Consider the following 18,766-nt stretch of genomic DNA (forward strand, 5'->3'; position numbering starts at 1 on the left):
TCTCTTTCCCACATCAATTTATTTCTCTACCTATGCATCTACTCACACTTCATGTCTGTGAGGCACTTAGGCATATTATCGACACACAAAAACAGGGCTGTCCTGTATTCTCTACAGGAAGGCAAAATCAATGGAGAATCACTGACTTTCACTCTTAACGCTGTGTAATCTCCATTTTGCCCCCTTTCAAAATCCTGAAAGCCTCACCATTTGTCATAGCCTTAAATAAGTGGAAAAGTTTTCAAATTCATCACTTACTTCCTTTTATTAACTCTAAAAGGTGAATTGAGGTATTATCACGGCTTTTGGCCTTCTCTCTGCAGATGGCTGCCACGGGGAGGACCCATCTTGAAAGTCCTGTCACAATCAGCAGAACTGCCACTGACTTGGATGGGAACAGCACTTCACACCAGGACACCGGCCAGCCATGCCTCCTGCAGACGTGCTGCACAGCATGACACTTTCTTTGGAAGCCTGGTGCCAAGGACTACAATCAACACTTCATCACGGACTGCAGTCAATCGGAACAAACCAGTTATTTTTGATGAAAAAGTGTTCAGAAAGACTTTCCCATGAAGGAGAAAAGTTGGTTTACATTTAAGGCACTGAAAACTCCAAAAGTTCACAGCTAGAAGGGTGCTCTTCTACAGAAGGGGAGCAAAGCAGAAAGAAACTGAGTCTGGCCACAACCAGTTATTTCAGTGCACTGAGGGTGGCTCAAGGGCTGAAGCATGTAGAGCAGTTTAAACTTGGTAATAAAGGAAAGGCATGTACTTGAATCCATAACTGCCTGGGGAGAGGACAAGTTGGTTTGTCCAAACACTCAAAAAATTACAAAAAATATTTGAAAACTTATCCCTACCCCTGTCCAAGATCAAGCCAAACATATTTTTATTCTGGAATCTGTGTGAGTCGATTCCATTGTTGTTGATAAAAAATGTCCCTTGCAACACCCTGCCCCTCAAACCAAACTATACTTGCTCAAGGTCTAGTGGGAGCAGAACTGTTTTGGAATTGTAATGGAGCTTTTAAGATGGAAAATCACTTAAAGGAGTGACAGACCCCCTCAACACTGTCTCTTTTACCTCATGAGTGGGAGAATAAAATGTAAGTTGAAGTGTGGTATTGACAGTTTCCTCCCCCCATATGACCCACTTCTAGTCTGGGATGAGCTGAAGATATCAAGAACGTAACCTCATTAAAGAAAAGATTTTTTTTCATCACTCTAGAGACCTTCCTCACATTCAGCTGTGAAACAACTGTCAGTGCCAGATCAGAAATGTACCTCTGCAGGTATATTAGGTAATATGAGTAAACTTATTTGCTCCAAAAACGTGCAATAAATACAGGATACAGAGCACATTCTGATGCTAGTGTGCTCCATTACTGTACCTGTTAATATTTCCACTGGGAAATGTATCTTAAAGTCCCAAGAAATACAATCAAATTTGATTTGGAGACAGAATGGAGGCAAAGGCTGACATTTTGTGTCTCAGAAGTACTTTTGAGGTAGGATCCAAACACATCACTAGTGGATGCTTGGACACATTATACATTACAGGAGCAGCTGCTGAAGAATTTGGACAAAATAGTCTTAACACCTGTAAATTTACTGTAAATATATTCAAACTTCCATTGAAGTTAGTTATGTTTTATTAATTAAGTGTCCTCCCGGTATATGCAAATGCAACTTTTACCATCTTGCCCTATTTCTGAGTGCAACTATAAAAACAAACCTTGTATTTTTCATGCTTTTGACTAACTCAAAATTGAACTAGTAAAAATAACTACCTGTGCTCCAGAAGCTTCACCTGAACTTTTCTGTTAGACTCTACAATAACCTTACACTTCCATGATTCAGTTAATTAACACAGGTAAGTTCAAATTTGGCAACTTCAGCTTATATTTTGTTTCACTGAAAAGCTACAAAAGCATTTAACTCCTCTACCTGAAAAACACACATAATTTTCTCTCTTTTCCATTTGTTGGTTTGTAGAACACTTATCTGTGTGAACACAAACAGAACAAATCCAACCTTATTCCATCTGGATTGTCATCCTCGAGGTTTTGCAATTGTATTTCTGTAAGTGAAGTGTAAGCACCGCAAGACCAACGTTATGGTAAGCTAAGACATACTGTCTCTCTAACATGTATCCCAATTTATTATGCCTTTTAAAGTTCATAGGTGTCAAACTGAAGAAGTAAAGATTATGGTGGCCTTGGTAGATCTGCCTCTGGAGTCTGGAGGGTAAGGAGAATGATCCTGAGTAGTCCACAGGCTCCTTTTAAAGCAAGGGAACTCACTCACCAAAATTCTTGCTGCAGGTCCCTGAAAGCATGTTGGAAGCACTCCTCCTCATCCTCTCCCACTTGAGCCTACCTGCAAACCTTCCTACTTTGAAATGAACAACAGATTGCATCTTTTCACTCCACTGCTGAAACGAGAGCTGCCTGCTATTTGACAAGATGCACAATAGAATCATTTGCACAGGCTGACAAGCTGCTTCTCAAAATACTTGAAAATTGTAGCATCGGGATTTTGAGGGTCTTTTTCTTGGTTAATGATCAGGTTTGTGTACCAGTCGCTCGCCAGAGTTGTGCTTTGGCTAGCTCATGAGCTGCTGCACAACAGAATCAAACTCATAAATCCCACCGGGCATTTGAACTGAACTTGAGTGTGCAGCTATGTTTGATGAGCCGTGAGGTTGTGGGTTATGCAGCTTCATTGGATACCGTTCTAATTAGAGGTCCATAGGCAAGGGCACTGAGCCCTGTGCTTTGGGAACAAATTTCTCTTATATTCTCCAAAAAGAAAAGATGGATGTATAAATCCTACTTACATCTAAAAGGATGTATCATCTGAGTCTTTAACCACTAGTATCATATCAAAGTTATCTCTTTTGTGTGAAGAGGCTTAATCACAAAATAACTGTTCAATTTCCTTCTCCAGATTAAGCTGCCATTGTTTAAAACTTCTTTTTTGTTCCTTGCATTGGAAATGAAGCTAATTCAATGCCTTTCTATTTTTTTAAACCTTTCTGTTATTTTCTCCATCACAGGTTGACAGACCAGAGTAATGACTTCTTTCAGAGATTAACATCAGATTAAATTTTTTAAAACTCTTGAAAGTAACTCAAATGTCTAATGCAATATAGATTCTAGCCTTTCCCTTCCTCGGGCCATAACCAATGGAAAGGAGAAATAAATCTCATACTGCAACATAATATTAAACTGAAATTGGATGCAAGACTAAAATACCACCAGCATAATTTTTGTTATATGGTGCACTGTTTTCTTGCATATTCTGTATTCAAGCAGTTGAGCTTCAGCTAAAGCATTTGTGAGAAGAAAGCAAGAAACTGCAAATTGTCATTTCAAACCTAAGTAAAAGAAAGACAAACCACCTCTAATAAAAGTTTGATCTCTTAATTTCTATATATTGTCTCCAAAAGCTACATTACAAGCAGCAAAATACTGCAAAGGAAAATAGAGTAGCACTTTTTTTAAGGAATGAGAACTTGATCAAATTGCCTTCACAAACTTGCTAGATAAATTAAGGACTGACTCAGGCCCTAATAAACATACAGAGTAGCTCTCAATGACCTCAAAACTCTCAGAATCTCAATGATATTATATCGATCCTACAACGCATAGGTCTTAGCTGTTTCTTCAGGTTCAAAAGGAGTGATGCGCAACTCCCAGATATAAAGAACACATATTGCTTAGAAAGATGCAGGCCTGTATAACTGAATTTGTTTTGATTTGTGCCTTCTCTGCCTCCCCGTCCCCGCAAATCTCACCTGCATTTAAACAGATAAATTGTTTTCTGTAAACTGCTACCTTAGTGAAAGTGTAAAGAGTGATCTTAGAAATGGACAGAGATTTTTTGGGGGGTTGTTTGTCCTGGAGTCCTTTGCATTAAGGAAAATTCTTTTCAACAGGACATCATACAGACATTATACATATATTAACACAGCAGGACACAAAACATCTGTACAGGTTGTACATAATTTTAGGCCATAAGTTTGATGGCATATGTTTGATTGACATAGTTGTGCATACACCCCTACATACCTACAGGAATGCTAGACACAATCATGTTAATACAATCAGAACAGCAGTGAAAAGGTGGTTCCAGTATGTTTATCCACTCTTTATCACAATACAAAAATTCAGGAGACTCAAATGTAACTATCAAAAGTCTAGTGCAAAACCAAAATAACATCCAAAAGACAGATTATAATTCTCTGTAAACACTTGAAGTGGGAAAAATATTGTCAAGGGTTTTTTTTGTGGACGCTTGCAGTCTTTTTTTTTTTTTTTTGTGGATACTTGCAGTATCATCTACATATTTTGAAGAAAAGTGAGTAGATGAATTTTGGGGAAAAATAAATCAATCTATGAAGCTATTGAACACAAAAATACCACCTCTGACTTAGGAAATCTTTAAGCTGTACATTACAGAGAGATGGAAAAGTGTATCAAAGAAGCCCTACTGTGTATACATATACTTTCAAAGGTATTCTGTACTGGCCCAGCTGAGACCAGACACTGACTGACTGAACCTTTAGTCTGACCTAGTATGACTGTCTGTCACGTTCACCTTAACAAATGTGCCACCAAGCACAGATTCTCTTACAAATTCATGACATATCTGGAACATTGTGATATTACTTTCATTTAGCATGAATAAGAAATCATATAACCAGATTCACCTAGACAAGTCACTTGGAAACACAGTCTTGACAAGACCTCCGATGTACTATTCAAGAATGGAACCATTTCTGAAAGCTACTGTTGAATAATTACATGACTAAGGTATACAGAAAGCTTCCAGTCTAAAATCCTAAATTGCATACAGTCATATACAGTTTGAACTGTTAATAACAGGAGCATCCCAACCCTATAAATCATCTTGACTTGATGAACCTCTATCTGTATTAAGACACTGAGGCTCTTTCAATGAATGTACCTCAGTAGAAAAAGATTACAACTTTGATCTAAGTCCAGGTGGCACTGGGCACCCTTAACACATCAGAAGCTGAACTGAGGTAAGCATAGCACTTTTTATGCTTGTCAAAGGTATCTTCAAGCAGGACACACAGAGCAAGGGACTGCTTGAAAGCTAAAGTGGGGAATGTCAAGCAGAAGTAATCGGTCTAATAGCAAGACTGAACTGTCTCAGATCCACCTGCACAACTTTTGCAGCTCCTTCTGAAACCTTAAAACCTCTCACAAAGGAATCAGGGCCTAAAATGAACCATATTTTTCTTAGAAAACTATTCAATGTAACAAGAATGCTCTAAACGAGTTGAATGTTTTAATATCTGAAGTCCCAACCTATATTAAAAATTAGTTTTAGGAAAACAAACTAACATTCAGGGATAAAAGATAAAATAGTCATGAAAAACTCAATGGTTTTGTATGTCTTAAATTATAATAATATAACTGAGATAAATCAATTAATATTGGGATTTCACAAAATTATTAAAAAGTTTGGCCTCGGAAAGCAAGCAGGGAACACAGCATTAAAACATGCAGGTTAGCAAGAAAGTGTAGAAATTAGAGAGACATACGAGCAATATATCAGTGCTACAAATACATTTTGTAAATCTAATTATAGATGCATCATCACAGAACAAAAAGACAATACTCATACCATACCTATTAAGCATTTCTACAGCCCTGATAAACATTACACTCTGCAAATGGAAATAGGAAAGAGAAAGTGCTATAGCTGCAGAACTGCCTGCAAAAATAAGCAGCTCTATGGGACTTGAAAAGAGAATAGGAAAAAAACTAGATTTGTAAATAAGTGTACAGCATTTAATTACAGATCTGAAGAAAAGCCTATTAAGTCTACAGAAGCCTTTCAAAGCACATGAAGTTTACCTAGCAGAAAAACCAAACTGGATTTTTAATAAATAGCATAATCTAGATTTCAAAGGGCACTGGATTCAACCTTCTGCTTCTAGGCATAAGTACAGATTTGGTATAATTTTAGATAATGTCTTTGGTCTCAAAACTTCAGAAACAGAACATTGTTTGAGGCATAACAATACAAATGGTTGCCTTAACTTCAAGGTAATGTTTGAAAGGTTTCAATAATAGAAACATTCAGCTAAAGCAAGAAACAGATGAAACTGCAATGACAGAAATATCACCACAAATCCTCCCTGCTTTGTACAGTGTCATTTCCAACGCACTTCAGACTGTACAGAGAAAGATTGCCAGTGCATCTATTATGGGATCATATGAACATGTGTATTTATCATGGAAGTACAAAACCTCTTCTCAATATCTATTTTAACAATGACAGAAAATACACAGAATAAAGAATATTGAATTGTTATTCTTTATCCTTCATTTATAGTGTAATATGATTTTAAAAGGAAATTTTAAATATGACACTTCATTTCCAGTTGTGGTGCAGTTTTATCCAGTTTTAACATTACTTAACTCTGAGAAATGGGGGAAATAATCACTAATCTTTTAATATAAAGAATAAAAGACTACAAGCATATCCTTGACAAGTCAATGAGGCAAAACTAAGACCACAGAAAATAAAAAGTAAAGCTGAATAACCTCTGATGCATGCTTACTTATTCTCTCCCAAAAGGACAACATATCCAACTCATCACTTACACATTCCACTAGTAAGTCTATTACACAGTTACTTTCCAACACAGTACTTTTGCCTTTAATCTCTTAACTAAATACGGCACACCACACCTAACAGAGATAAAATGAATTTATTTGCTTCATGTTTTTGAACTTTATTTAAATAAGGTTCCCCTATACAATGGTGATTGTGGAAACACTTGTCATGTAATCCTTGCTCAAGCCACACCAGAGGAAGTGGCTTAAAGATATCCCTAGTAAAACTTCAGGAATAATGTTTCCTGTAGTGGCATATACTGCTCTTGCTTTCATCACTTCAATGAGGTATAAAGCCTTCCAAGTCCAGGAGCAACCTCCTGGCATGAAGCTGGTGTGATGGAGAGTCAGGTTGTTACAGTTTTGTGATGATGATACAACTGCCTATAGACAATGCTTCACAGAACCATAATTAGCTTCACACACTGAGTTTAATACTTTCTGCTTCTTACTCAGCACTACACTCGTCTGTCTTTGACAAAAACACTTGCATATGATTATGTTTTCTAACTCAATAATTAATGTCCATAAGCTTTACTGTGAAAAAGTAACTCCTCTTAGCAATGGCATGCTATCGTCAGATAGATAAAAAAAGCCATGATGTATCAATTTCTGCCCACAGAGGTAGCTTTTATAAAAAAGTAAAAACAATTGATAAAAGAGAATGCTTGAAACAATACAGTAAAATTCTCTAATGATAGTGGCTTACCTTGTCTCTGAGTGTAATCTGCCTGTTGGTAAGGAAGGATGGTATGAGAAGCTACCCTAACTCTCAACATGCTGCTACATACTTCCCTAACATCAACAGTACTACATTGATCTACTCACCTGAAGTTGTATCACAGCCTGTTTTAAGTATCCCTAATACATTTTGGGTCATGAACACATACAGCATTTCCAAAAGACAGTGACTTTGGAAATTGTCTGGACTACAGAGAGTGCTTTAATGAACAAGATGTTTTACAATAGAAGAAACATACAACTTTCTCCAAATTCTGTGTTTTATTATATTTTTTGCTCAAGATATCCTTAGACACTCACCTGTATCTACCATTCTAATTTTCTGATCATGGAAAATTAATTAAAAAATGCAAAACCATTATTTTTCTTTCCATGTACACACAGAATTAAAATCCTAAAGTCTAACTGCATTGTATGAGGACCCCAGGCAAGGATTTTGTAGATTAGATTATTCTGTTCATTACACCTTTACAATCCTGATGAATTACTGCTTTCGTTACAGGCTATCAGCTCAGCACTTGCACAGATGTATTAACTCTGTATGAAGCAGAATTGTTCACTATGTGTTCATAGAGAAGATGCAACCTGCATATCAACAGTAAGTTGCAACTGAGCTGACAAAAGGGATGCTATGGCCAGAAAAGTAAAAACTGTGAAAAAGTGTAATATCCATTTACCTTAGCTTATCCCTTTCCATACCCTACTGTATTCTTCCACCTTCCACCTCTTCCATCTCCTCCCTCTCTCCGTTGAATGATCCTTTACTTGCATTCTTTAGTAGGACTTACCTACCTACCACCATGCTGTTTATTTAAGCATTAATCATAGAATCATAGAATGGTTTGGGTTGGAAGGGACCTTAAAGAACATCCAGTTCCAACCTCTCTGCCATGGGCAGAGACACCTTTCACTAGAGCAGGTTGTTTAGAGCTCCATCCAGCCTGGCCTTAAACACTTCAGAGATGGGGCATCCACAACTTCTCTGGGCAGCCTGTTCCAGTGCTTCACCATTCTCACAGTAAAGAATTTCTTCCTCTTACCCAATCTAAATCTACTCTCTTTCACTTTGAAGCCATTCTCCCTTGTTCTGTCACTACATGCTCTTGTAAAAAGCCCCTCTCCAGCTTTTTCGTAGGCTCCCTTCAGGTACTTGGAAGGCCACAATTAGGTCACCCTGAAGCCTTCTCTTTTTCAGGCTGAACAACCCCAATTCTCTCAGCTTTTCCTCATAGGAGAGGGGCTCCACCCCTCTAATCATCTTGGTGACCCTCCTCTGGATTCGGTCCAACATGTCTATGTCCTTCCAGGTCGATGAGGACCCCAGAGCTGGACACAGCACTCCAGGTGGGCTCTCACCAGAGTGGAATAGAGGGGCAGAATCCCCTCTCTTGACCTGCTGGCCACTCTGCTTTTGATGCAGCCCAGGACACAACTGACTTTCTGGACTGCATTGCCAGCTCACGTTCAGCTTCCAATCCACCAGCACCCCCAAGTCCTTCTCAGCAGGGCTGCTCTCGATCTGTTCATCCCCCAGCCTGTATTGATACCGTTAGTTGCCCATGACCACACCAAACAGAGCAGTGGTTTTTGTGGTTTCTGTATTCATTAACAGATCATGAATTTCCAGCCTGTAATGAATAGCATTAACCCCAAACTTTTTATTTTATTTTCTCTTCCCAAGCTGTAATTTAAAGATTCACAAGCATTTTTCTTGAGCTGTTTTCCTAATATGAACTGCCATCACACACTTCTCCCTTCTAAAAAATGGAGTAGAACATGGAAATAAAACTCTACAGTGTTCAGAGAGGGACTAAAACCCACCCAGCTCCACACACTCCTCCAGCCCACCCCTCACAGTCTGAAACTTTTTTTCTAACCATTTGATCCCAAGTCCATTAGGGAAGATTTCAGGCAAATTTCATTTTCACACATTGAATAGCAGCAGACTAAATCAACTAGGATGAAACACTCCTCTTGCAAGTGCAGCCTGCTGCAAAGGTAAGCAAAGTGAGTTTACATTTATGTTGCTCACTGGAAACATGGTGGCTACACTGGAAATAAATTAACATATGCAGGAATTTATCCAATAACACATTAAGGAGGGCACTGCACTGGTGAAGCAGAAGTAGACAGGTGTAATTCAGTGCTTCAGTGGATGAGGAAAGAGACAGATGTCTCCATCTGCAGCTTTCCTCAAAAAACGTAAAGTCATATCATATAAATAACAAACAGAGAAACTCTCTGTAGAATGTCCGTAGGTGCCAGCCAGGTGAGAATTACGACAAGTTAATCTTTATTTCTTTGTATCTCACCATGCAAAAGAAGTCAGATTTTTCAGAAAGTTTTATCCTAGTTTCTCATTACTGTAATCTCTAGCAACATACAATCTATTTCCTCACCTCATGCTATGAAAAGTCACCCTGCACAGGCAGTACTGCACCTCCTGTGTTTACTTTAAGCATTAGTACAGTACCACATGAAGCTTAACCTCTGGGCTTGTAAGGTGCTTTACAACCGCAGCCTTAAAGAAACCAACGAAGCCAGAATTACTTAATGACCAATGGGGGCACTAATGGGTTGGATCTTACAATGCTCTATCACACAAAAATTCATCAGAGAGATTTAATTTACCTTGACCTTGTAGAACTCCTTGACTTCAGGCTGAATGGAATCAAAATCACCACTGATGTAATCAGGCAAAAAGCTGAAAGGAAAGCAACGAGCAGTGAAATGAAAAATTAATCCATCTTATTACATTTCATATTTATTTTCTCAAGAGTACTAAGGGGTACAAGCATTAATCTCTTAGGAGTTCCTTAAAAGCATGTTAAAACAAGAGGTGATATGAAGTGATACAAAATAAGGTAAGACAAAACAAAACTGGTAAATCTATTATCCCTTCTTTGTTGAGGGAGCTACACATCTCTTATACCTCTCTAGGTCAGTAAGGCAAGACTTGTATCTGTCCGGTTTTAGAAAGACAACTTTCAAATATTTTTCAGATGTATCATTCAGTCAGCAAAGTATTTGACACAGCATATCAGAGTGCTATCCATCAAGCTTCAGAGAATGTTATTTGTCAGAAGATTATGATGATGATGATGCTTCAACAGCTGGTATGCCATAAATGTTTCAAGGATTTGTATTTTAGTTGTTAGTGATGTCATCTCATTTTTACTCTTCTAGATTATTAAAAATACTCCCAAAATATAGAAGCCAAATGCTCAGTGATTTTTAACTCATATCTTCAATGTACAAAATGTGTATGAACTCCATTTCAACTCCTAACCATCATTCAAACAGTAATATTGCTGCAAAGCACATGGAAATAATTTTGTGATATTTATCTCAAGTTGCTTCTTGTAGTTTTTAAATTGCAGAATGCTTTAAAATATTTATTGTATAAATTCTTATCAAATTCATAATGAAACTTAAACTCTGCAATAGAAAGAACAGTTTAAGAATATTATTTGAAAAAAAAAACAACAAACAAACAAACAAAACCCCCCAAACAAACCAACCAAAAAAACCAAAACCCCAGCACAGAAATACAGCTTTCCACCATGCACAATTCCTTTAGATTTAAGAAGCAGCTAAGAATATGGGTGAGAGTGTTGCCAATTTTTCTGCTTCATGATTTTAGAAGAATGCTGAAGGGTCTACAAAGTCTCCTTATCGGTAAAACCTATAAAAAAATCTCATGTTCTGGCAAAGATTTCAAAGGAGATGCATGGTCACTGACCACCATTTTCTTTGAAAACTGAAAGCTGCTTCAGCTGAAGCTGGTAAGTACAATTGCTGTGAGTTAGGTCATGTGCAACTATGGCATTTCAAATTCACTGCTCTCTACTCTTACTAAGGCTGTTATAAAAGGATATTTTCTGAAACTAATCCCTTCAGAAGTGATGCTCCCACGCTTGCAGTGGTGGGAAAGGCAGTCCCTTCTGCAATGGGTTTTTTTGAGGACACAGAAATCAAGTAGGAGAAATGCAAATGCTTCAGTGCTCTGTTTCATATGCCCCAGACAGTACGGTTCAAAACCAGCAAAAGCTAACCAGAAAATTAGGTTTGCTCCTTCATTGTAAGACTTTTGTAATGTACAAAATATAACACATTTTCAAAAATTAAATTTTTAATTGCTGTCTTTTTACCTTTCCATGAGTTTACTAATGAAATATTTACTGAATACAACAAGTCTAAAAATTTGCAGGTACTCCCTTTCAATTTGTTATTTTCTAATTATTTCTTCCTGATTGAAGCAGAGCCATTAAAAGTAAACTCACTCTAGGCATTTCAGTGGTGGCCCTGAATGCAAGCTCTGGAGATGTTCCAGCAGGCTGGGCAGAAAGAACAGCAGCCAGTTGTCATGGAAAGCCAACTTGGTATGACATACACATCCACTGATGAAAAAGCTGTTTCTCTTACTGAAATGCTATACATAATTCCAAAAGTGTCTTTGTCTTTTTTTTTCTTTTTTTCTCTCTACAGCAGCTATAGATCATGATGCTTTTAAATAATCAACCCCTTCTCCTGAGTGCTTCAAGAGGTATAAGTGAGAGCAGAATTAGTCAAAAAATATATCTTCTCAGAATCAAATACTTTTGCACAGCTTTTGTTCTCATCCAAAGTAAATAATTTCCATGAAAAAAGCTAGCTGAAGTTGTGTTTAAATTTTTACAAACAGAAGAACAAGAATTTCGGTTGTATCTCCCATAGGCTCTGCCAGAGGTCCTGGCTGCACTGCCTGAACATGTCTCCTCTGTCAGGAAGCACTATGTCCATTTTCAAAACACCCTCTCTAAATTGTTCACTTGGAGCAACCACAAAACCAGAAATTACTAAAGGGAATAAGGAATTGTGGCTGGGAACTTCAAAATTTCAAAAAGTCTAGGCCTCACATTAATGATTATGAAGAGAAGAATTCTTTCTTCTCTTCTCCTCCCTTTTAAAAACACCAGAAACAAGGAAAGTTCAGAAAGTCATGCCTGATGAATAAAAAAAATTGAGTAAATCCACTTTATCTTCAGAGGGAGGATGGCTGCTCTTTGTAGCTCACTGACTACGAAAACCAATAAAAAGCAAGGCAACACTCAGTATAGAGTCAAAGACTGCATTTGAGACAGTCCTTTTTGAGTTCTGTGGAACAAATTGCCTCATCCAGGTGAGCAGAATTGAGTCAAGGCTCTTCTCCAATTAACACAAGTGAAGAAGAGTCACTGTGTGAAGAGATGTCCTTGATTGACTACCCTCATAGAAGATTAGCACTAGCTGATATAGAAAAAGGAGAAATAGTTGAGAGAGAGATATATGGAAAAAAAAATCCTACTAAAGTAACTCATGTATATTTTGTAATAATTGTTTTTTCACTTGCTTGTTTTCATATAGTTTTGTATTTACTCCTGAGTAAAGACTAGTGCAGGAGCACAGGCTTGGAAGATTCAGACATCAAGCTTACTACTGTGTGAGTGGAACAAATTATCTCAGGAAAAAAGTAACAAGAATAAGAAAGGTCTCTCCATGAAATTTAAAACAGCTGCCCTTATTTAAAGTACAGATTAAAAACAGGTATTATATTAGTCTAACCTATGTTTCCCTACCCTCTGACCTCAAATTCATGAATAATTCTTATTCTGTTGCGTAACTGTATTGAAGATCACATATTTCAGTGACACATATGGCACACATTCTTTAGCGAAGGACTAACTTTTTTGCCCATGATGGCAAAAGATGTCTTTAATTCCTGCTTAAAGTGTGATTTAAAATTTTAATTTCTAAACAGTCTAGATGATGTATTCTACCGCATTTCAGAGCCATGCTATACCAGTCTCATTACCTATTAATTATCACTATGCATATAAGGTCATGACCAGCTCAGCTGGCTTGATTCTCTGCTGCTTTATATTGGCATTTATCAGGAGTGAGCCAACTCCTTAATCCTAATGGGACTGAAAGTATAAATTCTTGTAAGATCAGCCTAGTCTACCAAGTCTTTTCTAGGGCTGTCAAGCAGCATAACACCAGGAACTGGGCAACAAAAAATCTTCAGAGGTTTTGGGTCAACTGGAGTTTCCCTTTCTCTTCTCATTCTCTTTCCTTTTTTTTTGGGTGTCAAGGGGTTTATTTTGTTTGGATTTAGGTTGTTGCTTTTTGCTGTTGTTTGGTTGAGTTTTTTTCTTTTTTCTTTTTTCTCATGAGGGTATTTTAGAATCATACTGCAACTGTCTGAAAGAGTACAGAGTCAGGAGGGCCAGGATTACTTTCAGATAAGGACCAGAAGGCACTTCGATAGCAACCGCTTATCTTTCGTCTATGCAACCTTTTTTTAAAAAAACCCCATAATTTCAATGTGAAATCTTTAGTGGTTTAGGTAGCCTACAAGAAAAAACAGCACTATTTCTCACCAGTTTTGAGACAGATCCCAGCTAGAGGATTTATACAAACTGGATAAAGGCTGAACGTTAACTGAACAGTTTTATGAACTCCCAGGATGCTGGGCTGGAAAGTAGGGGGAAAAAAAGGACAGATTCCTGCAGAAGTTTGACACAGTTTCAAGATACACCAATAAATTTTTAGTCACCAGTACCATAAAGCAGTAATGGATTCTTATCATAGACACAGATTACAAAAATAAACACAAGCTATTTAAACTCTTGAGGCTCTCATGCTAAGTAAGCACAACTGTGCCTTTTGCCTTCAAGTGATCCATCTAATAGACATAGTTTAATTCAAGAAGTAGTATTATTTTTAAATATTCAACACTAACAAACAGTGTGTTAAATTTAAAACATCGGAATACTTGCTTCTTTATTCACTCACTTTTAGAATTCAGTGTGAAGGGTTAAATATGCCCTTTTAAGAGTTATGAAAAAGAAAAAAAAACCAAAAACTCATGCAAAACCATCACATTTTAGCAGTTTATAATAAGAAAAATGTGCTGCCTCCTTAAATAAAATGCTCTGGCACAACTGCTCAGTTCTATCATTAATTCAAAGTTACAGTTTCCTAGTACTATTGACTTTTCTTGTGATGTAGCTCCTTTAGCACATAATTGCCTGCAATTAACCTTTTTTAAACAAATGTTAACATCAGAGATATGAACATTTAAAGGCAGTATCTGTGTACCCTTTGATTCCTTCAGTTACAGCACAGAAAATAATCCCGCATAGACAAAGCATATGTGTCCCAGCTGCATAATTTTGAGGGCACAGAGTGGGTTCCCCATGCTTTTTCTTCACTGCTAAAAATAAATTTCAAAACAGGTGCCTTTTACCCTGGACTAACACACACATACAAGCTACATCCCTGTAGAAAAGAAGTTCAGTGAAGATAAAATGCTATAGACTGAACATGGAGCAAAGTCACTAAAGTCAGCTTTGACTTTTGTAAGCATCTACTAGTTGAGAATACAGGCGACAAAACTCTCTAGCATTACTTCAGGATAAATATTAAAATAATAGTTTAACAAAAGAACCCCAACAAACATAAATTAATTCCCCCAAATCCACGTTTGCTAACTGTTAAGGTGCACTTTTAGCTTGTCCTCTTGACTGTCAGTCTTGACAGGAAGTATAAGTGAGGGCTGCCCTCATCAGAAAGGTTTTAAGTCTGTTTAAATCTGTCAAAAGTAAACTGTTATCTGCTGTGAAGATCAAAGTACCTTTTTAACTGCCAGAGACATGTACAGCACAAATAGATGCCATTTATATATTGTCTTAGAGCAGCATATTCAGATGTCCCAACGAGCTGTACAGAGGTGAGTTCCAGGGGAAAGGAGAAATATCAAATTGCAAGATATATTCAGAGTTAATGTCTATTCAATCTATAAATACCTTCATGGTATTATCTTCAAGGTTACCAAACGTAAGCATCACACTTGAAGCTCAGAAGCCAAACACCAATACCAGTAAAATTAATGAACTTCAAACTGACCATAGAAAAGACTTTTGCTTTGATTCATCTTGAACAGATCCCATTAATGATCCCATAACTTCTTATTATCATCAGGCCTTTAAAAAACATCTCACTCACAGTCCTTAGTTCCTTCACTCTCAACTTCCCAATCAAGACTGTCTTGAAGTCAGTAAGCTTACTTTTTCTGACTCCATGGTTCACATTACTGTTATTTCAACCCCCAAAGCCTCTAAAGCCTCCCTTATCACTATACAATATTTGTATTAGGGTGGCACTGACAAGGATGTGCTAGTACTGTATGAATTTGAAAAGAAACAACAACAAAAAACCCCTCAACAATAGCCCATGCCTTCTTCAAAGACCTTAATAAACCCTAATGTTTATTATGCAATTGTTTACACAGAATATAATTTCCAAACAGCACTTTGCACACTACAATAAATCCAGATGTGGTTTAACAAATTAAAAAAAAAAAAGGAAAAAAAAAGGGTAGGGATACAGCAACAGTACTGCAGACCCCAATTTAACAAAGAAAGCAAATATATGCATACATCAAGCCATACACAGATAACCAGAATTCTTTCCACAGACTATTAGCAAATCTGTGTATTACAGTCAGACAGTTCTGTGGTTAAAAGTACTTGGATTATTTGGCAACCTTGAAGAACAACCTCTTTTTTCCTTACTTTTTAAAGAGCTTAGTATTAAAGAGCATATAAATATTATTTCATTTGCAAACCCTATGATTTAAAGAAAAAGATAAAAGTGTGTGAAGATTTGAAGGCAGTAATGCATTCATTTATGCTTGCCTGGTATGCAGTGTCACCTTGCAAATAATAAAAAAATATCTGAAATAAATTGGAGAACATATTACCTTCAGCTCAAACTGCTATGCAAAGCACACATCAGGGGGACATCTTCTGCAGTAGACACCAGCTCTCTCCAAATATCATTACAAATAACAAGCCACTTACACCCTGCCTCAAAACCCTACCCCTCAGTGACAAAGATGAGCATTAATGATGGCTACAACTGCTGCATTTTTCTTTTTAATAGTCAATATTTGAAACTTTTCTCTAGTTACAATCGATACAGTACAAAATAAAGTCATACTCCAAGATTTAAGAACTTTTCACTTGTTTTCCATGGTGCTGAACATCCCCCTGTGTTCAGGTAAATACACATCATGAAAAACCCAGTGTGCACAGGACAAGCAACTCCCAGAGGCTGCTACTAAGTATCTGTGCCTTTGTTTTTATTACTCACAGGCTGAAGCATTGCTTAAAATAAAGGATACACGTCTGCAGTGTATGATCTTAGAGCCAATTAAAGCTGAAGCTATTCAGTACAACTCAGCATTGCACAGGCTCAAGCACTATGTTTTGCTGTTGGATCCTTATCAAAAGGAATTTAGAAAAAGAAATTCGAGCCGTGAATTTTCATCCTGCACAGGGCAGCAGGCTCAGGACAGCATATTAACTCAGTAGGAGAACAAGTTCCAGTGCTTCAGCATGAGTCACTCATGAGCACATGATTTTGAAAGGTTGGGAAAGCACAAGAACCCTTCTGGAAGTGCCAGACTCTAGTCTTCTAGGACCTAAGGTCAGAGGAGAGGGGAGAAGATGAGCACTGTAACCTCTGACAAATGAGAAGATCTGACTCACTGTGAAGATAGAGGCTGAAGAGACACCCAAAACTGTTTTTCCTGTTTTCATGTCAAAGTAACAGATGGCAGAATTTGGTCAGAAAATTGAGAAAAATCAGCCATTACATTAGAGGAAGGGACATTGTTTATTAACATTTTATACTGCATGCGAATAGTCAATAGGATGGGATATAAAATGTGGTAAACTTAGGTCAAAGCAGTCACAAACTACACAAACTGAGATTTAGAAAATAGTCTCAAAAAGGTGGAACTAGAAGCCATAGCTGGCTCAGGGCTTCTTTATGGAATGCCACCAAAGCTGGATTTTGCTGCTCCAAACTGAGAACAAACTTTTCCAAGACAAGACAATTTCTCTTCTTTCCCAGAAATGCTAGAAACAGGCAGATTATATTTTTCCACCTAATCAGACAGTTACTAACAAAGCCTCCAGTATGGCTTGCAAACTCGTTATACACTTTTAAAAGTCAGTTTTGATTACTAGTATTTAAACTCTAAGTGTCCTTTCTGTGAACTTTCACACCACTACGAACGCTTAAAAGTCAAGCACAATCAAACAGAAAGCAGTTATGCGTGAAAGATGTTCACTGGGATTTCCTTGCTTCCCTTAATTTACTTACTTTCTCCTGAGTACCTTAAGTACTTCCTGTCCTGAGTTTAGGATCTGTTCACATACTTCCAAAACCAGCGAAGAAGACCTGTGCAGGGTAGGTTGAGTCTGAAGAAGCCCTTTGCTTCTTCAAGGCTTAAAACTGCAGTAAGTAGCTTGCATCAGAAATCCTTTAGTCTTTTCTACATGATGACTTGTGAGTGCAATGAAAAGAGATTTATCCCCTTACTGAGCAACCTGTTCCAAGCAGGCAAGGAGAAATCTGTAGATTTTCAAAAGTTTTAATTATGCTTCTCCTGTTTGGGCCTGCATTTTCTTCTCTGATTTCCACCTACATTTTATAGATTGAATTTTTGTTTCATGGCCAGAAAAGAGACATCTCTGCACTTATCAATAAGGAGGAAGATCAGACTTAAAAGGTGAATTGCCATACAAATATTTATTAAAAAACCACCTATGCAGAAGACAAAAAGTCTTAAGGAGGAAACCAGAACATCTGATTAAAACACAACTTCTGAAAGGCAAAGTTGATTCCACACAATGTTTCCTATCCTGGACTCTGATTGCCTGTAGAGTAGTCACTGAGCAAACTTCTGACTCTTTTTTTATTTTTGGTGAAGATGTGCTTGAGTACCTTAAATACATTAATATAATTTCTTTAGGTTCTGAGCCTGTACTGATAAGGTACATAACATTTTGCAGAGAAACAATGTATTGACAATCCTGAAAACACTTGGACTACACAGAGGGACAGAATGTATCACTCAGTATTTCTAGGGAATGTGAGCCCATGAGGCAAGGAATGGAGACAAGACACGCAACAGCGGACAGCTGTTTGAAGTCTGTTGTCTCTGTATGGCAGAAATCAGGTAAGTCACTGGGAGGCAGAAGTTTTATTAAACCTTTTGCTGCTGACTTCTGCTGTAGCTTCTCTGGTCCTGAGAGAAAACCAGGATATTCCACTGGAGCATTAGCATTTCAAAAGGTGCCTGCACCTCTTGCCCAGCACAGTACAGCAGCATTAATTAGAGAGAGAGAAGAAGATAAATGTGCATACAAAATGAGAGCTGGGCTCTATTTGGTGCTGAGTAACCCTTACCAAAAAGCACCCTCAGTTTCATCAGATAAACTCAAGGAGGTATACTCACATTTCTCCACAATTTAGCTGTACAATGGATGACCCT

The 18,766-nt window shown here is 37.5% G+C and overlaps 1 protein-coding gene across 5 annotated transcripts in view; it reads right to left on the minus strand.

Annotated features, from left to right (window-relative positions):
• The window catches only part of TPK1 (thiamin pyrophosphokinase 1), a 307,366-nt gene that overhangs the window by 155,266 nt on the left and 133,334 nt on the right, over positions 1 to 18,766 (minus strand). For all 5 annotated transcript variants that reach the window (XM_017823218.1, XM_017823190.1, XM_017823201.1 and 2 more), the window contains one exon: positions 10,030 to 10,102. In XM_017823218.1, the coding sequence (XP_017678707.1) occupies positions 10,030 to 10,102 (73 nt within the window). The remainder of the gene's footprint in view (positions 1 to 10,029; positions 10,103 to 18,766) is intronic.

This window comes from Lepidothrix coronata, unplaced genomic scaffold (genome assembly GCF_001604755.1).
Source record: "Lepidothrix coronata isolate B3197 unplaced genomic scaffold, Lepidothrix_coronata-1.0 Scaffold3, whole genome shotgun sequence".
NCBI classification, from domain to species: Eukaryota; Metazoa; Chordata; class Aves; order Passeriformes; family Pipridae; genus Lepidothrix; species Lepidothrix coronata.